The sequence below is a fragment of the Megascapheus bottae genome, chromosome 4, assembly GCF_031878675.1.
Source record: "Megascapheus bottae isolate mThoBot1 chromosome 4, mThoBot2.hap1, whole genome shotgun sequence".
Classification (NCBI taxonomy): domain Eukaryota; kingdom Metazoa; phylum Chordata; class Mammalia; order Rodentia; family Geomyidae; genus Megascapheus; species Megascapheus bottae.
This window is the reverse complement of record NC_143512.1, coordinates 82491990-82512343: the sequence shown is the minus strand read 5'-3', so window position 1 is coordinate 82512343 and position 20354 is coordinate 82491990. Positions and strand designations below refer to the sequence as shown.

Sequence of the window (20354 nt, the reverse complement as noted above, 5' to 3'; positions counted from 1 at the left end):
AAACCAAAAAAGTGCCCTTTCTTACTCTTCTTTGTCCATACACCAAAAAAAAAAAAAAAAAAAAGGTCTAATATTTATTTTGGAGCATTTGTTCTTTGGTCTTCTGCCATTAATTTCTGGTTTTACTGAAGAGTTGCGTACCCTTAACCATCCTTTAGCAGCAGGATGTTTCTCATAGCACCATGCCCATCAGAAATGGGTTATGGTGGGGCAAGCGTGTTTATTGATTTTATCCCTCTGCTTCTGGAAACTAATGTACTTAATGAAAAGACAAATAAATTGGCAAGCAGAATAGTCTTCATGTTCCACCTGGCTTGTTTCACATCTTAGTTCTTCTGCTAATTGAGCAGGAGGACGGGCACTGTCTTGTGGAACTCCCATGTGTGGCCAGGGCAAGCACCTCCCACTTGGGTGGTTGCGGGTCCTAGACCAGGGCAGGCCTGACAAGGAGCTTCCTTGTCAGAGAGGAGACTCTGGGGTCTCCCAGGTTGACGGCTGCAGGGCCCTGTGGGATGCCGGTGTCCGCTCCGGCTCTGCCTGATGGTCGTCCTCGGTCTCTTCCTGTGGCTCCGGCCTTGCGGGTGGAAGGGTGGGCCCCCTGCCTGTCCTCCAGTGAACCCGGGGCTAGCATGTGGCCCGCAGCCCATGTTGTGTTCTGACACTTCCCCCCGTCTCTCCAGCAGCACAACGGCATGAAACTGTCCATGAAAGGCTCCCACAGCCACGCCCAGACTGGAGGCTACAGCTCTGTGGGCAGTGGAGGCGTGCGGCCCCCCGTCGGCAACCGAGGACACCACCAGTACAACCGCACTGGCTGGAGGAGGAAAAAGCATGCACACACGAGGGACAGCCTGCCCGTGAGCCTGAGCAGATAATGGTCGGGAGTCTGTGTCCACCCCGGACTGCCCCACCTTGGGCGCTGCAGGGAACTAAGACCAGCATCCAGCACCTCAGCCGCGGGCGGGCCCGCCCGCTGCTGATCACTCTGCATGTTTCTCTGTGTGGTGGTCGCGTCCATCTTCCAGAACAGCTGCCCGGCTCATCTGTGAAGCCTTATTAAACATGGACGTGCGCCCGCCTGCCTGCCTGCCCGCCCGCCCGCCTGGGAGCCTCTGGGTTCCAGCAGGCTGGGCTGGGGAGCGCGGGCATGGGTGCATGGGTGCGTGCCGCGTGGCTCGGTGGCAGCGGCCCGTGCGTCTGCACCAGAGCTGTGCAGCACTTCCATTGTGTGTCTGGGCCGGCTCGGGGCCTGGCTCCTGCTGGCCGTGCTGGGGAGGCCCGTCGGAGGCTCTCGTTTTACTGCCCTCACATCTTGTTTGAAACTTTGGAACTGTTTTTCTATGTAAATATCGAAAACTTATGATTTGTGCAATAACTCAGATATTTTTTATTTAATTTCCTATTTTCACATAAGTTATATTTAAGGGAGGAGGGATTTTTTTTTTTTTAAACGAGCTTAGATCCTTTCCCAAGTTGCATTTTCTAAGTTGGGTTCATCACGTTGGCTGGTTGTCTGAGGGGCGTCATATCAAACACCGTAACAGGAGGGGTTGGGGCTTCACGTTTACGTCTTTTCTTTTGGTCAGATGTGGGTGAGGAGGCCGTTGCCCCGGTGTTTGTCCCAGGGCTCGGAGGCTGTCCTGACGGCTCTGTGAGGCCTCAGGCTGTTCTGACCAGGAATTCTAATGTTTCGGTTCTTTCCAACCAGACAACAAATCCAGCATTTAAAGTGCCAGAAGTATAACTTTGTAAGGGGCGAAAAGGTTGTACAATCTTTCAGCAAAATGTGAACCTGGAAGCTCTTGGGCGCACTGCATGGCGTGTGGCCTGTGGGGCAGGGCGGCGTGCCCAGTGTTAGGAATGTGGAGAAAGGAGTTACGTTGATTCCGTTGAGGAATCTGCATAGCAGTATGCATTCGTTCTGTTAAGAGCAAATATCCCCGCAGTCGCCCCTGCTCGGGGCACGTGGGGTGTATCTTCATGTATCGCAGGAGAGCACAGCCCAGCGTGGGCCCAGGAGCGCCAGAAGCATACAGGTATACTATGCAAGTGTATTCTGCCACAACAACCACTGTCTTTGTTACCTTTTTCTGAACAAGAACATATCCATCCTGCCTAACCCTGAATTTTCGGAGCACTACAGTTGTCCTGGGAATTGGTGGCATCTTGCAGGTCCCCGGACTCCCTGGTTTTAAAGTGGGAGTCTGGCCTTGCTAAACACTACAGGTAGGTTGGTCTTGGAAGTCCACTAGTGGAGAATGTCGGGCTAGGAGGCTGGTGGTGGCCCTGCTGTCTGACCGACGTGCCACACAGAGGCTCTCGATGGCCGTGGGAGCAGTGGACACCAGCCAGAATGCACTGTGTGTAGGTCTATCGCTCCACGCAGGGCCCGTCCACCCTCCACTCGCGTTGTCAGGCACCAGAGGCATCACAGAGCGAGCGGAGCAGCACACGGCATCTGCAGTTGAGAGGATTAGAGTCACCCACAATATTTAAAAGTACTTAAATTGTGACCCTATTGATAAAGCGTGTTTATGATCACTGATCCTTAGACATGTACTAATCTCTACACATCAGCAATAGTGACTGCAAACCTACGTGACGAAGCCACCTCGGGCCCGTGCAGGTGCCTGAGGCCTGTAGGTGTGTATTTTAAAGTTTGTTCCCCAGACCCAGGTACCGTGTCCATTCCTGTCCTGAACCAAATGAATTGGCCTGGCTACCACTGTGGTTGTGCGCTGCAGGTCTAACAGAGTTATCATGTTTCAATTTGTGTGTGTGCGTGTGTGTGGACAACAATGTGGAAGCTAAAATTGACATATTTTTATGTAAAGTTTTTCTATTCTTTGATTTTTAATAAACTTCGAAAACCAGTTTTGTGATAGAGTAAGTGCTTTCCTTGCTACCCAAGTGGCTTCCAGCTTAGCTGGTCTTGGTGACACAGGACTCGGGAAGGAGCAGGCGCTGGTCTGGATGCACATTGGCAGGCACGTGGGCTCCTCCTGCCCGTGCCAGGTGCCCATGGGCCCCAGAGGACCGTCACAGGCTGACACTCCCATGGAACATTTGCAGGAACCCATCCAGTATACTAGAAACGGCTAATTGACAGCTCAGTGTCCAGGCCGCATGGCCCCTTTTGTGTGCTACAGTTTTCCACCACGGTGCCCAGCGTTGCCAGGGCGGGCTTTGGGGTCCAGGTAACTCATTCCCCGTTCCACAGACTGTTCCTGTTTTGCAGGACCGGGACTCGAAGAAGTCGGTATGTGACCCTTGTTTTCGTTCAGTGTCTGGTGCTCTACCACCTGAGCCACACCTCCAGTCCCTTCTTTCTGGTGCTCCGGGGAATGAGGGAACCATGAGCGGTGAAGGTCTGAGAGCAGGTCCCAAGCACTGCTCCCCCTCGCCACCCCTGCAGCGCAGGCTTGGACCTCTGAGCACGGAGCTCATGATGCTTGCATTGGGGGGCTCACAGCCCACGAGTGTTTCTACGCCTTTAGGCCAGGGCCACAGAGGGTCCAAAGGGGGTGACCACTCAGGGTCCACATGCAGATGGAGCTGTAATTGCAAGACTGTGCCAGCATGGAATCGTCACCCTTGGGCCCCTCTGGGTTTTCCCGTGGCCTGTGGGAGGCCATGGGCATCCAGGAGGTTCCAGTGTCACAGCCCTGACCAGCCCTACAGCAGGGCTCTGTCGGCCAAGCGGGCCTTGTTCCCTCCTCATCCACACAGCATGGGCATCACTGGACTCTCCTATCCAGAGCTGACTGTCACCACGCAAGGCCACCTCAGCTCCCTATCACCATCTGTCCACTCAGTGCATTGCCAGTTCCGTCTCGTCCCCCTGCAAAGGTACCGGGTGGGGCCTGTGGGCTGACATGTGGCCCCAGCTGGGACCTTCAATCCCGGTCCCACAGAGGTGGTCAGCATGGTGTGATTTACCCTACCCCGGTCCAGTGTGTAAGCGCTGGCCATTCCCAGCCAAGGGAAGCGGCTGAAGCAAGCATCCACTCCCACTAAACAGACACCATCCGATGCGTGCTCGCTGTGTAAACCAGCTCAGGTGTGTCTCACCTACGGAGACAGAGATGGTTCACCGGCTCTGGATACGAGGGATGCAGGAATGCCTGGACAGCGCCATCTTGCCTTACAGGCATGGCTTAGTTTCAGGAAGGCCAATTCTTTACATCAAAGGCCCTGGTGGGGTCTGGGTAAGATAAACCCAGTCTTGAAGGGTCTCCTGGGCAGGGATTGCGGGTCCTGTCTCCACCGAGCCCTGGCCGTGAGTGAGGTCCCCAAGGCACCCCTTCAGAGCATCTCTGCACGTTCAGATCTCTGACGCGGATGTGTAGGTTGGATGCTGCACCGGACCAGCCAAGTGTGTTAAAAGCCAAGTCCAAGTTTCCTCAGCAGACTCGAACACCCGCTTAGTGCCTCAGTGCTCTGAGACCAGCTCACAGCAGCTGCATCCTCTAGGAGAAGCAGGTCAGGGGCAGGAACAGAGGACAGCTACAGGCTGCTTGGTGCTCTTGTCGAGGCATCTGAAGAAAGGCTTTGTCATGGCCAATTCCTGAGAGCTCTGTCAGATGAATTGCTCCTGCCTGAGTTCATGCCCTGAGAAGGTTGAGATGAAACCACGCGGGCTCACAGGTGCCGTGGGTTCTACTGGGCTCAGCTGCACTGCCAGCGCTGGCACTTGGGAAATGGAAGCGCTGCCTCTGGAGTTGCTAGCTTGGAGTTGCTGGGCTCGAATGCCACTCTAGCCCTTAGCTTGTCCCAGTGCTAGCTCCCCAGAGCCCCGCCTGGGACCTTGCCTGCCTTTCTTCCTGCCCTCTCCATTCCCATCTGCTTCAAGAAGACCAGCGCCTATGTGGTAGTCTCACCCACTGTCCTCCCGCCCAACCCTAGCCTGTTACCCCACAACCTTGAGGCCAGGGACAGGAGAGATTCAGGGTTTCACAGGATTCTGTAGGTTAGGGACCATGGTGTGTGGGAAGGGGAGGGGGGAGCATGGGGGAGGCCTGGCAGGGAGGAGGAATCCTCAGACAGCTGTGGCTCCTTCCAATGATGGCGCCATCCCCTTGACTCAGTATGAAATCCCAGGACATCTGTGGTGCTTGTGGAGGTCACTGGGGTGCTGCACTCTTCCCCCAGCCATCTCTCCTCCTGGGCCTACACTGGAGGCCTCTGCTTTCCTGCCAAATACCCGCCGCTCAGCTGATCTGTAGCCAGCGCTGTTTACTGTTATTCTTTACTCAGTCATGTGATAAGAGTTGTGTAAAATTCAATAACAGAGGATCCCCAGAAGAATGAAATGGAAAAGAAGGACTCTGAAAACATCCACAGAAAAGCCAGCCAGCCCAGGTGGTTTGGTGACTGTACCAGCTTCAACAGACTTGCTGTGGGCTGACCTCAGCGTCTGCATTCACCTGCTGCAGCTGGGCGGGTGGGGCGGGGCCCGCACAGCCTTCGGGGAGCTTCAAACCCACACTTAGCCTGCTAGCCAACCTCTGTGGCCCAGCAGCTCTCACCAATCCTGGAACAATGACCTTTCTGCCCCCTTGCAGTGACTGGGTTTCCTCATGGTCCCAAGATGCTTCTGGTACTGCTCTGATTTGTGTGTGTTGCGTGTGTGCTCATATTGGGGCCGGAACTCAGGGTTTCTCTTGCTCAGCTCGTCCATTCACAGCTGGTATTCTACCGCTTGAGCCATGCCTCTACTTCCAACCTTTAGCTGGTTAATTGGAGACAAGAGTCTCAAGCATTTTTCTGTTTGGGCTGGCTTTGACTTTGATGGCAGCCTCTTGGGTAGTTTGTATTGTGGGTCTGAACCTGTTTTGTGTTTTCTTTTTCTTACAGCTATACACAGTGCACCTTTCTTTCGTTTAATGAGATGTGGAGCAGGTGAAGCGGCTCCACAGAGGCCTGGCTGCAGTGTGGTGGTGGATCCTGCACTGGAGAGCACATCCAAGCACCCAGCAAGCCCTGGAGTAAACAGCCTGAGCCCACGTCCTGGGGCCCTGTTGCCTTCTGTGTGCCTGCCTCACCAAAGGAGCACACCTTGCCTCCAGGTATTTACAACAACAGTAGTTAAAGAGCCGGTGTCTGATACAGTCTCAGCTCCACCCTCTTCTCTCACATCTTACTTCTGTCAACTTCTGTGACATCCCCTACTACCTTTCTCACATCACCCCCTGGTGGTCAGGACCCATCATGACATGCGTGGCCCGAAGCTCCAAATCTGCCCCAAAGGAGGGATGACACCCTACAAAGGAAAACAGGAAGGTCCACATAGAAGGAACCGTGTAGACCCTCTCCCTCTCTGCCTGGGGCTTCCCGCTCATTCCAGCTCATTTTCATGGTGTACAAGGCCAAAATTCACTGATCCCGGAAGTCAGGTGTGCATGTCGGAGGACCTGACACCTCCCTAGGGACAGGGTGGCCTTCCTGTCCCCCTCCCCCCCACCGAGTTCTTTGGCTGAGTGACCCCACCCTTGTGTAAAGGGAAATTCTTTAACCACAGCTTTGTATAAGAAGGACATTGGGGGCTAGTGGTAGGGTGCTTGCCTATCGTGCATGAAGCCCTGGGTTCAATTCCTCCATACCACATACACAGAAATAGCCAAAAGTGCTGCAGTGGCTCAAGTGGTAGAGCACCAGCCTTGAGCTAGAGCTCCAGACGGCGCCCAGGCTCTGAGTTCGAACTCCAAGATTGCCCCCTCTTCTTTTATATATTCAAGTTTTTGCTATGTACCTTCCTTACCCCCAAATTGTGAGCACATGTATCTGTCTCACACAACACTGGGTGGGGTACATAGAAGATGGAGGTAGAGTTTCAATGGCTGCTGGACGCTAGCTTCTGTTATTCTCACCAAAGAACATTGTGAGGACATCAGCAATATAGCTTTAGAGAGCAAAAATTGGTTTATGTTGAAGATCTGGGGCAGGGGGGATGGGACCCATGTGTAATGCCTCTTGCTGGGGAAGTGGGATTGCAAGATGGGGAGGGGAGGGGAAGGAGAGGGGGGATAGGGCTAGCTGGGGCAAAGTTTAATGATGCCTTATCTCAAAAAGAAAACAAGCCAGATGAGGTGGGAGGGCTTATAATCCGGCTGCCCAGGATGTGGTGGCAGGAGAATCATCAGAAAAAGCTAAAGCCAAAGGACCAGAGATGAAGCTCATGTGACAGAGCGCTCGTCTAGTGAGTCGAGGCCCAGAGGTTCATTGTCAGCACCCAACCCCCCCTGTCTTACCCCCCCAAAGAGCAGAAACTAGGTTTGCTTTCTAAGAAAACTGTCACCTGACAATAGTCTAGAAATTAAAGAACGGTTATGTTCTCCTTTAGCCATCTCAAATCGCTCCCGTGTGTCTGGTCTGAGGTGCCTTGGTTCTGAGCAGAAGCCTCCCACCCCTTAGATGGTTGCCATGTCACCTTGGTTTCTGTTTTAAGACCCTGCCTGTGTCTGCCTCCCCTTTCCAGCGAGCAGGCCTTCACCTGCTCCTCCAGTATGGGGAGAAGACTGCAGCTGGGCCCAGGGTCTGGCTGAGCCCCGACTCCCAGTCTTGGGGATCTATCCAGTCAGGGTGCAGCCCAGAGCCCCCTCTCCTGCTTGCCCTCCACCTGCAGATCTGGCCCTGTTTTGAAGGCTCTTCTGGTTCCTGCAGCTTGCAGCAATCTCCATGTGAGAAGCCAGGGCACGCTCTAGGCTCTGTCTTGCAAATCTGGGATCCTTCCCAGGCTGCTTAGGGGAATCTCCTCTGGACAGGGCTGTGGGTTTCCTCAGCTGGGCTGGGAATCCAGTTACCATTTAAAAGGAAATCACAGACAGCACGTTCCAGGGAAAGAAGGCCGCAGCCATTTTCTCTTCTGTAAAAAGGAAAGAGGAGAGCAGTGCCAACAGTGGCGAGGGAGAGAAGCCGGAAACACCGCTCTCAGTACCCAGCAGCCACTTCTGCTGCCCCAAGAACTTGGGGGCCTTGAGACTGCTGAAATTAGACTTGACACCACTCTGTAGACTCCAGAGGCTCAGCGAGGGCCTCAGAGGACTTGTGCCCTGTCCTGTGTGCCCTTGGTCATCTAGAGGCAGATCAGGCTCCCAGCCCTCCCTATTCCCACGTGCACTCAGGGAGCACCCCTCCGTCTGTAGGCCCTTCCCTGGTCAGTGGTGAGGAGACAGTGGCAGTTTCCTAGGACCAGGCTTGGGATCTTTGGCACTTGCTCTGTCCCCTCTCCTCCCCGAGGTGTCTGCTCAGAGTTGCCACCAGGAGATCCCTAGAACGACCCTGGGCTGCTCCCTGAGGATGGAGAGGGGATGGAGGTTCTCAGATGTGGAGGCAGGAAGTACAGTGTCTTTGCTGTGTGGGACCCCAGGGGACTTCCCCCATCCGTGTCTCAGAAGCCCCAGGCAGGGGGCTGAGTCCTTTGGACAGAGAGAAGAACTGGAACATCAGAGGCCAGGCCCCTGTCCATGAGGGAAGGGTGGCAGAACAGGGGGACGGTCTTGGGCCCTCGGTGGGGGATAGGGAGGCCGCTCTGGACCTGGGTGGGAAGCAGATTCTGGGCACTGGCCCGTTCTGGTGATTCAATTTAGGATCCCAGTAGAAGAGCAGCGATTTGCTGAGCATCCTATAAATAGAAGGGAAGCTGGTAGTGAATGAATGTTTTGTCAGTGGAAAAAACCCAAACCTGCTTTTCTCTCTCCACTTGTCAGCAGTATAGGCCTCTCTTTGCCGGTGGCTTCTCATGTGGCCCTTCTGTTCTCTGGGTGGGTCTACTCTGCTCTTCTCTGGTGCTTTGGGGATTTCTGCCCCCCTCCCCCAACTTGCCCCACAGTGCTGGGGATGGGATGAGGCAGTGGCTTCTTCAGCAGTCACACACAGCACGCCCCTCACCAAGGTGACCTCATGGTGGGGGGTGAGCTTCCCAGCAGGCCTCGACCCCCTTCAGCTGCCTGGCCAATGAACCCCCACCAGACATCTACCACTTTCCCTCCTTCCCCAGAACCCAGACCCCCTAGTCCTCAGAACCCAGATGGGTTGCATCTGATACTTTGAACCAAATGCGTATAGAGGCTACTTCCCTTCCCCAGTGTCTGACTTTTCCCTGCATTGGGCGACATTATTGAGTCATTCTCCACCAGTTCTGATGTGCCGTGCTCAGTCTAGAAGGCTTAGAACTGGGAGAAGAGAGACCTCCCCACCCCAGCTGTGGAAGAGGGTGAGCAGGGGGAGGGGAGAGACAGTGGTTGATAATCACACCTTACATTGCACTTGCAGACCTCTGAGTGGTTTCTGAAAGGCCAATTCTGGTGAAGGAAGAATTGTCACTTTCACTTTTCAAGCAAAGGGGACACTCTTCCCCCGAGGGGATGCACCGGGATTGATGGAAAATGGAAGTCAGGGGAAGATGTAGCATGGTGGGTACTGGTGTGACCTTGCAAGGGGTGAGGCTGGGAGCAGGGACAGCTTAGAGAAGGCTGGCTTGAGGGAGTCCAGGGCCCTGGGCTGCAGGGTAGATGCTGGCGCAGGATGGCTGGCGGGGAAGAGGTAGGCAGGGCTGTGAGTGGCCAGGCTGCCAGGCCTGGTGAGCTTCACAAACCGATGTTGAGCTTGTGCAGGAGGCAGACACCTGGATTCCGCGTTGGTGCAGTGATTAGGAGAAGGCGGTAGGCGCGTCCTATCTAAGACCATGCACTCAGGGGTTGGAGGCATGGCTCAGGTGGTAGGATGCCTACCAAGGAGTGACGGTGTTAGAGTGCGAATCCTGGTCTTAAACAGCAAGAGAAACCCAAGAAGACACACCTAGAATGGACAGCTGGGAGAGGGTCTGGGGGACAAGTGGCCTTTTCCATGACCCTGGGAATTAGTGGAGGGTGGTGGCCTGCTCCCCCCTGCTGGCTGATGGTCTATGCTGTTTGTGGCATGCTATCAAAGATAGTGTATGTCTGCTGTTCTCATCCCCCTACTTGTCCATCTGGACACTACTGGAACTCCAGACCTCAGCCCCATTCCCTCTAGGAAGCTGGACAGCTCCCAGCTCGACACACTCAGGCAGAACTAATCACTTTTCAGGAAAGGTGCAAACTTGTTTCCCTTCCTGGGACAAAAATCTTAGTGTAAAAAGTCTGAGTGTGTGAGAGCTGTGAGTAGAGGCATGGTTGTCAATACTGTGTGTTCCTCTCATGCATACATGTATCCCCACATGTCCACACAGGCACATGTATTTGTGCATCTACACACAGGCTGTACATACATGAATGTGCAGCACTTATGTTGTGCATGAATGTGTGTATACATGTATCCATGCTATGCTCATGTATCTTTACATGTGTGCACAGGCACATGTATTTATGCGTGTGTTTTATTGTGTATCGGTGGCACCTATGTATGTGGGTACATATATGTGATTCGTGCATGCATGTGCGTATAGGTACCTGCATGTGTTCATGTGTGCATATTCAGGTGTGCACATGCAAGTGTGAACATCTGTGGGCCCCTACCTATATACTTATAGGAATGCAGCTGTGTATGTCCAAGTAGACATGTGTGCAAATGTATACATGGTTATGGACCTGTGAGAATGTAGACACATCCATGTACACATGCATGCAAAGATGCATTGAGGTCCATGTGTGTATGCATGCACATATGTATATGCATGAATGCACGTGTGTGCTCAAATGCAAACATGTAGGAAAGGTCATGTTAAACGCAATCACTGAGAATCTGTCAAATCATTTTCATGATGGACTTATTGGTTTTATTTTCTCACAATTATGTGTTAATCTGAAACATTGTTCAGCTATATCTGTGTCTGACAGGATTTCCAATGAGACCTGTCTGACCCGGGAAATGTCAGCCACACTTTTTCTCTGCCAAGCTAAAGCTTTCCATGTGGACTTGACCTTTCCCTCCTTGACAGAATGAAGAGATGGGGTGCAGTTACGGTGTGTGAATGGCCCGGGCTCCCACAGTGCAGGTCAGGAGTCATTGCCTCCCATGTCCAGTTTACGAATCCCAACATCATTTGTGGTACACACCACTGAGGCTCTCATAGGAACTGTTGTCTCAGGCCTAGATATGGGAGAGCTCACCCCAGACAGCCATGAGGACCTGCAGCCTGTGACAGAAGCTCTTCTCAGAAGGAGCCAGATGGGCGCCCACAGTACTGGAGCTAGAGTTTCTTGGATGGCTCCTCAATGCGTGTTTGCTTTAGTTATGGGCCTGTCTTTGGGCCCCACGATCTCTGCATGGTAACCCCAGAGAGTGTTTATTAGCATGGGATAGTTGACATTTTCTGTAAACTTGAGTATGTTTTATTTCATGTAGTTAAAATTTAAAATATCTTTTTTGTCTTTATGCCTTTTCCGTCCTTTGTTTTTAGGCCTTTTCCGTCCCAGTGCTTGGACCTAATTTCCTATACTTTTTGTTTCTGTAATTAAAAAGTATTTGGGACTTGGATCAACGTAATTTTGGTGAACCTTGTCGCATACAAGTTTCCCTTTCCAGTGCCCTATCTCTAATGCCAATTTAAAAGTTGTTCTTGGTTTGTGAGCAAACAGTGCAAGAATTCCTGGTGTATAAATCTCTACTGATGAGCCTTGCCTTTTCCTGAGTTGGGCACCCCCCCCCCCCCACGTATGCCTGCAATTTGCAGGGCTCTTGATATGGGCAGAGCCTGTTTCTCTCACCCCTTCCTGCTCCTCCTCGTCTTCCTTCTGCTCCTCTTTCTGCTTACTCCTACTCCTGTCCCTTTCCTATTCCTCTCTCTGCTTTCCCTCTTTCTCCTCCTCTTGCCTCTCCTCCTCCTCTTTCTGATTACTGCTTCCTCACCCCCCTTCCTGTCACAGAGGGATCTCTTCCTGATTCTCCTCCTCCTCCTGTTCCTCAATGTACAATATGTGTATGGTTTCATCACATGTATACATTTGTAGATATTTTAATTTAGAGCACAAGCCTTAAGTCATAGCCTGAGAACCAAATCTGGCCAGCTCTGATTTTCCAAAAAAATTTATTTGAATAAATCTGTATTCATTTATTTGCATATGATCTATGACTACTTAGACTACAACAGCAGAACTAAATAGTTGTGACAGAGGCTAGAAGGCCCCCGAAACTTCAAATATTTTATTGTCCGGCCATTTTCTGAACTCTGATCATTGCTCTGCTCTATTAGAGGGAAAACAAATTCATTTAGCCCATTTTTTACATTCCTACTGATCTTGCATATAAGAAATGGGAATGGTTCTTCTTTGACTTACATACAACCAGTGAAAGAAGGAAGCGATTTGTGGAAGTGTATTAGAAAAGTGACTTTTACCCGCTCCTCATACAGCTACTCTGTGTGTGTGTGTGTGTGTGAGGGAGAGCCGGTGTGTGATGGTGTGTATGTGTTGGTTGTACATATTTCAGATTCAAACACTTGACAGAATCTGTAAATGTTGGGCAGCACACACGCAGGAACAAGGCCTGAGTGTTCTGGAGACAACGTCTAGATTTGGCTGTAGTTTGTGTGGGACACAGCCCACAGTCTACAACTGACTGACCCCAATAGCAGATGGGTTTTCTCAGGGGCCATGGGAAGAGCGGTTGGGGTGTCAGTGTTTGGTGTGGGAGGTGATCGGTGGACACGAGGAGGACAAGTGTCAGAGCAAGGTGAGAGACTAAAGATGTCTGAGGAAGACATGGCATGGGGGCCTGTTCCTGGCAGAAGGAGGAAGGTTAGAAAGGAGGAAAACACATCTGCTGACAGCAAACGACAACTGAGGAGTGGTTAGTGACTTAGGTGCAGAACCTTCCTTCAGGCAGGAGACTGGGCAGATGGCAGGAGGAGCTGTACCAGGCTGTGGTAGGTGCTTCATGAGATTCATACTGGACAAGCTTTGTAGTTGTGTGCATAAAGATCCACCTTGAAAGCCTCTTCCACTGTGGTGTGTGTGTGTGTGCGTGCGCGTGTATGCATGCATATCAGTATTGGACTTTGAACTCTAGGTCTAGGCACTGACTCTTAAGAATTTTGTTTAACAACATCGACCCATTTGTTAGGAAATGGAAAGACTTAGAAAAAATCATATTAAGTGAAGTAAGCCAGACTCAAAGGAACTTAGGCTCAATGGTTTCCATCATTTGTCATAATCAGTAGAAACCTTGGGCTCTACTAGCAGAGATCTGCAATAGAGCAAAATCTTGATACATAAGGTCATATAGTATGAAACTAATTGAAAAGACCTCCAGGATATTGAAACAAAAGCCATATAATGAATGATTGCTGTCCTTAATGTACTATGTTATCTCTCATCTCCTTTGCTGTCCCTTGGGTATCTCATATTGTTACAGTATCTCACTTTGTTATCTGATATATTGAATTTATTTGTATTTGGTTATTTGAAATTTGATAGGGAAGGGGGGAAAACCAAGATGGGGGGTGGGTGGTGGGTGGGGGGAGAGAAATGGGGACCAAGACATGTGAAAGGGTATCAATGTATATGAATTAATGCACCTTCTATCTGGCAAATATCATGTAACCCTTTTATTAATTACAATAAAAATATTAAAAACAAAAACAACAAAAAAAGAATTTTGTTTAAGGCTGGCATTCTCCCACTTGAGCCACAGCTCCATTTCCATTTTTTCTGGTGGTTGGTTGGAGATGAAAGTCACATGGACTTTCCCTCTCTGGGCTGTCTTTGACTGGTGATCTTCAGATCTCTTCCACTGATGAATGAGCCAGTGTTGCTCAGCTATTCTCGCTACTAACATGACAAAAGTGCCTAATTTGGCAGCCCTAAAGCTGTTAATTTTCATCATTTAAATACAGATTTAAGCAAACCTTATCAGTGATTCACAGATCTTTTTTTGAATACAGATATTACACATGCATGCATAGAATTTTAATAACGTAGTGCTCACTGATTTATCTATAGGTTGAATTGGTACAATGTTATATAAATAGAATCTATATTTTAATTGCCATGACAAGTCACAAGCCCTAGACAAGAAATAATATGAATCATTTGTACAAATTCAGCAATTGCAATCCAATCTTTGTGAATTTTTAAGTGTTGGTTGGCTTAGAGAGATGTATGGATTAAATATCTAAAATTCAAGCCATAATGGCTTGCTTTCAAAAGGCATATAGAATAACTTACTTTAGAAAATATTGACCAATTTCTCTGTTTCCAATAGACTAGAGCTGATGGCAGTACTTTGAATGTATCACAGTTTGAGGCTACCTTATCAGGCAGCTGTGTGGGATATTTCTTTCCAGTCCTATAGAGGTGATATTTACAGATGGTATTTTTCTTCCAGACCTACCCTAGCTGGGAAGATGAGTTCAGACTGTCTCTAGCTGAAATGGATATGTGAGAGTGGCATATTTGCTAAGGAAGTGTGTGTGTGTGTGGTGTGTGTGTGTGTGTGTGTGTGTGTGTGTGTGTGTGTGTGTGTCTGTGTGGTGGGGACAGGGAGGTTGGAGCTGGAAGAGATCTTAAAAATCCTGACCATGGTAATACAGTGAGTGTGTCAGACTCATTAGTCTAATTCGCTGTGTCACAGCAGACATGACTGGAATCTACAACTGTGACAAAGGACGTTGGTATTTCAGATCCTCATGCAGCCCCTCTCCCTGAAGATGGCACATGTCTCACATCAGAAGCAGTCTGTCCTCTGAGGACAGTGTGTAGTTGCAGAGCTGTCTACCCAAAAGGAGCAGTAGATTCCTCCTGTAATGCCCACCTCGAGAGGGCTCTCAACCCCGTCGGCCTCTTTTATATACGAGAATGCTGCACCCCAAGAAATGAACCAACTTGCCAGAGCTATGACAGTAGAAAGAGGGAAGCTGGGAATTGACATGGGCAGGGAAGTCTGACTCAGGTGCATCTCTGCCTCCACCGATTAATGAGTGACTCCTGGGTGGAAGAAAGTGTCCAGGGGCTGCAGATGGCAGGTGGAGCTCTTTTGCCTTGGCCTTGGGAGATGTGGCTCCTCGGATCTCCTGTGCGTGTCCTGTGCGTGTCCTGCGTGGAAGTGTCCTTCATGAAGAGGCACGGAGGCTGAGATCCTGCCACCTGCTGATGTGATGCTCCACACCTGACTCTCCAGTTGTTCTCAGGTGAAGTTTGAGGTGTTCTCGCTCCAGTGACGCGCTCGTGTCCTTGGAAGAAGGCCGTCTACAGGCCTGGTGACTCTGAAGAGGAGAGCTGCGGTGGAGACCTGGAGGAGGGGACCTGGAGGGTGACTCTGCCAGAGATGGCAGCAACCACAAGAAGCCCAGGTGCCTTCAGCACGACAGCCCTGCGGAGGGCTCCAGACTTCCTGCCTCCAGAAGGGTAAATGAATCGGCCTTTGTTATTTACTCCCTCCTGCGTGGGGTCCTTTGTTACTGCAGTTCTAGAGAGAGAATACCATCTCCAGCATGGGAGCTGGCCACTCACTTGTGGTTACTTGTTAATCGATCATTTCCATATCAGCCTGATGTCTCCAGGGGCCCCCCAGTATCACCACAGTCCCAACTGCTGTTGTCTGCCTGTACCCTCCCACTTGCCCGTTAACCTTGAGGTGTGTGCCTCAAGGCCACCCTCTTCCCTGACCATCTCTAGTTCACTTTGGGGCCCTGAATTGGCCTGTTCTAGACACTTGGTCTTCCTGGGGCCCACCTGAGTTAAGGGCGAGCCTTCTGAGGGCAGGTTTCCAGCTTGGACAGGGGGCAGGCCCAACCTCACGGCAGCATGGGAAAGCCCTCTTTCTCCCCTCCCGGGTGCTACCTGGTTGCACCTGGCTATCTTTACTATTTCTCATTTTCAGCAGGCTGACTCTAGCAACTTCTTTTTTTTTTCCCCAATGAGTTCCAAAGTGGCAGGATAAATGATAGTTATTTTTGCTCACAACGGCCAACTAGTTGGCATGTGATACGTGGAGCGTAGTCATTGGAAGAGAAGGAGTCAGGGAGGCAATGGAGGCAATGGTCTACTTCCTCTCACATCTCTGAAGGGTCACATACAAGGACTACATAGAAAGCAACACACTAGAAAATGCCTGGTGATTGAACCCGAGAGATCTCAGTCCCTGGCTCAGTTGCTGTCCCAGGCTCGAGTGGAGTTCTCAGTGGGGTCCAGTCTAGGGTGTCTCGGCGGTGACGGCCTGGCAGGCGTGGTGTGTGCAGATTCTTCAGGCACACACGTGCCATGTGCTAACCCAGCTGCTGGCTGTGGCAGAGTGTGCCCGCCCGCCTCTGAGGAGTCTCATCTGCAAACCCGACTGCGGGGTCCCTTCTGCTGGAGCCCAGCCCTTCCTGGCACCCCCACAGATGCGTGAAGGTGGCAAATGCATCGTTGCTGAGCTCAAGCTGGAGAGAGAGGAAATGGAGGGCGGTGTGTGATGGGGAGAGCTGCCTTCCGGGGTTATGACGCTGCTGCTTTGGGCTAAGGCTGGATATTTGGGTGGCACCACGGGAGCCAGAGTGTACCTCTGCCATCACAGCTGAAATCCGGGCTAAATTTATCCCACTCCTGCTGCGCCAGATCCAATGTGACTTTGAACTTTAAGAAAACAACAGCTCCTTGGGTTATGTAAGTGCACCACGATGAATGTGAGTTGGAAGGAAGTGACAGGAAATCTCGTGGAGAGAACCCAAGAGTGGAAGAGGTTTTGCCTCTGCTGCAAGGCAGGTGGTGTAGGCAATGGCTGGCGAGTTGGGGAGTGGGTGGTGTGGCCCCTTCCCTTCCAGGCCAGGTCTTACTCTCTGACATCGGCTCTTCCCACAGCTGCTTGTGGACACACCAAAGCTTACCACGGCAGGGCCCATTCAGTCCGTGGTCTGCAGGGGCCTGGGAGATTGGTCTGGAGCACTCACTGCTTTTTGCATGTTGTCATCCCTTCTCAACCTTGGCTGCTTATGTACAAATATTGGCGTAGGGTCTCATGGCAGAGGTTAGGGTTTAGTTAGGTTGGGATGGAGTCACAGCTGGGGCTGGGTGATCATTGATGGAAGGATTGGTCTCCCCAGACAGCGCTTGCTGAAGAACAGAAGCGGTCTGGCTCATTTCTGACTCTGTCGAGAAATCCCCTGGGCCCTGGATGCATGCATCTTGTGGGCCAGGGTCACCTCCACCCGAGCCCCACCTGGCTTCTTGCCTTGGTAAAAATAATAGGACATGCATTTTTGAAAACCACAAAGTGAAAGTTTAATGTATCTTTTCTCTGATAAAGTCAGAGTAGTTCTTATTTCTAAGTTTCTTTTTTTGCCAGTCCTGGGCTTGGGCTCAGGGCCTGAGCACTGTCCTTGGACTTTCTCAAGGCTAGAGCTCTACCACTTGAACCACAGCACCACTTCTGGCTTTTTTCTATGTATGTGGTACTGAGGAATTGAACCCGTGTCTTCGTGCATGCTAGGCAAGCACTCTACCACTAGGCCAAACTCCCGGCCCCTTTAACATTTTTTTCCTAAACTTCAAATGATTATACAGAGGGTTTTCATTTACCAGATCCATTTCTGTGGAGAACACGCTTTGATCAGAATCATTTCTTCCAGCACCTGCTCCCTCACCTGCCTTTCTCCCACTCAGTACATTGAGTGTGGCACACTTCACCAGTCTCTACGGAGGCCATTTCACCTGTCCCCCAGTGCAACAGGCCTCACCTCCTGTGTCTGCCTGTGATTCCTGCCCATCCAGCCAGGCCTTGAGTACACCTGAGCTCTGTGTGCCTTAGTCTGCAGTGGCTCAGCCTTCATCTGTCTGAAGCCAGGGGCAGCATTTCCACGGAGACCTGTTATGGAAAGGGCAGTCGTGGCATGGGGTGATTAGGTGAGACAATGTTATAGCGCAGATGGTGGCTGTGGCAGCTTCCTGGCTGTCCAGCCAGTGTATAGAGAGCCATGGGTGTAGGGTGGGGCTGTAGCAGAGCTGGCAGCAGGCACTCCTTTAGTGTGAGTGCAGACTTGATGTTTAAAGAGACATGGTTCTTATCAAATAGTCCTAAGTCCAGTTGTTTCCAAGGCAATTTACTTCACTGTAAAATAGGAACCTGGAACCAGGAGTTTGGCCTAGCGGTAGAGTGCTTGCCTAGCATGCATGAAGCCCCAGGTTTGATTCTTCGGTACCATATGCATAGCAAAAGCCTAAAGTGGTGCTGTGGCTCAAATGGTAGAGCTCTATCCTTAAGAAAGTCCAAGAACAGAGGTCAGACCCTGAGTTCAAGCCCCAGGACTGCCAACAACAAAACAAACAAAAAAATAGCAACCTGTGTCATTCTTGGAAGAAAAAATGGCTATTTTTGATTATTGAGAGATTTTTCTGACATTCATGGTATTTTCTAGATCATATTAAGTGTATTTGGCCTGTCTTGTTATATGTCTTCCTCCCCTCTTCTACAATGCTAGACTACCATCTCAGAGTGGAACGAGACTGGAATTACTGTGTGGGTAGCAAAACCCAAGTGGAATAGTCAGGAGTCTCTTGGGACTGTCCCTTCCTTCCTTCCCTCTCTCCACCTGAGACTGGAGGTTGGATCCAGGATGGTGCCTCCTGATCAGAAAGCCTTGTCTTCCTTCTCTATGGACCAAATTCTGGCTATCAAAATCCCTTGGCGAGGTGGCTGCAAAAGTTCTTCTTGCTGCTGCCCCTGTCCCATCTCATTGTCCTCTACGCTTTCTGTGATTTCTCACTTGCAAACTTGATTCTGGCAATGCCTTGATTAGCTTAGTTCATAGGCTTCTCATAAGCCCTGGGACAAATATGAGCATCTCCGGATGTGGAGGTGACACTCAGCAGTGTCTCCATTATGGGACTGCTATGTCCTACTGAAAAGGACCATTTTGGACCCTCAGCTGAGAAATTTAGAAGTCTCCCAAAATGAAACCCTGAGCCCCCCTTTAAGATAGTTCATCCTAAATTTTTGTCATACTATGGTTTCTAGTCAGGGAAATTGTGATGCCATTGTGTTTCTGAAGGCATAAATAGAATTCTGTGCTAACCATGCTTCTCCTTAAAGAGTGGTGTCTGTTCATCCCCAAGTGTAACATGTTCTCACATGCCAATTTGTCATAATTTAAGAAACCCAAACTATCTATTCATCACTCATCCGTCCATCTTTCTACCCATCTGTCCATCTCTCCATCCATCTACCCATCCATCTTTCCATCTACCTATAAATCCATCCATCCATCCATCCATCCATGCATCCATCCATGTGTCCATCAATTAATCCATTTGTTCTAGAACCCTCTAGTATGTTTTGTGGGATTCTAACTAGAATTAGGATGCATTAGCCTTTATAATTACCTTTATTTAGATTTTTAGACATTTTAGAGACTATGTTAGAAGTCCTGTGACAAAAATCAGCACGCAAAGATTACATAAAACATCCATACATGTGAAAAATATGTTCAAGCAATCACATGCACTTGCCTATGAATCCACTTTTGCCTCAAAGTTAAACAAAATTAAACCAAAAACTTGATTGGCTCTCTTTGAATTATGGAATTATGATTCTTCTTTCTAACCCTCTTTTCAGTTTCCTTTGTTCATCTCCTATGTGTAATAATTTATAATTATGATTCTTCTTTCTACTGTTCAGTTTCCTTTGTGCATCTCCTATTTGTCATTAGCTTTGCTAACAAATAAAGTTAGCAGCATAAATGAGCTACTTCCTGGAAGCCAGGCCAGGTGTCTCAGTTCCAGGGTTGTGGCTCGTGCACCTGGCTTCCGGTTTCAAGGAGGCTTTACTGTAGCTGTTGTTAGCCAGACAGAGTTGCTAGTTATTACACATTTTGAGCTCTTTTGTTATTGATTCCTGGGAATATTCACTTGGCTGTATATGACAGATTGACTATAATAGCCAATCTCATGTACATGCTATGTCTCAACAGGCAGGTGGGGTTTTCTCATTGGTTGTTCCAACTACCAGGTGTCCTCACTTATGAAGCAATTACTTGGTAAGCATGGCGTTGCCATTGTAACACCACAATTCTGGTGCTGTTTAAATCTATTACATACCAGACTTAAACCACGCAACATGCCACATATTTATTTCACATAACACAAACAGAGGAACAATAGCTCATGAACACTCCTTATGTAGTTATACACCAATATACACATAACACAAAGGTTCCCATCACACAGCACTTAAGGTGATAGCCGTACCACATAACACACACACACATACACTATATCACTCACACTGTGCAACTGAAGGCACATGCACTGTGTGCACACACTGTATATCCACCATATATCACCACACATAACCTTACAACATTAACACTGATCACACACACACACACAGCACAGCAGGCTCTTTCCCTCCCACTCCTTTCCCTTGTATATCTTTGAAAGATTGCAAGCTCTATCACAAACTTG

The 20354-nt window shown here is 50.0% G+C and overlaps 1 protein-coding gene across 2 annotated transcripts in view; it reads left to right on the top strand.

The window, feature by feature from the left end:
• Positions 1–2873, top strand: part of Tent4a (terminal nucleotidyltransferase 4A) — a 36737-nt gene extending 33864 nt beyond the window's left edge. The window contains exon 13 of one of the 2 annotated variants that reach the window (XM_090332146.1): positions 684–2873. In XM_090332146.1, coding sequence (XP_090188272.1) covers positions 684–875 — 192 coding nt within the window. In that variant the 3' untranslated portion in view covers positions 876–2873. Of the gene's footprint in view, positions 1–680 lie in introns of both variants that reach the window. The other variant, XM_090332145.1, reaches the window with a different exon arrangement.
• Positions 2874–20354: the final 17481 nt, after the last annotated feature.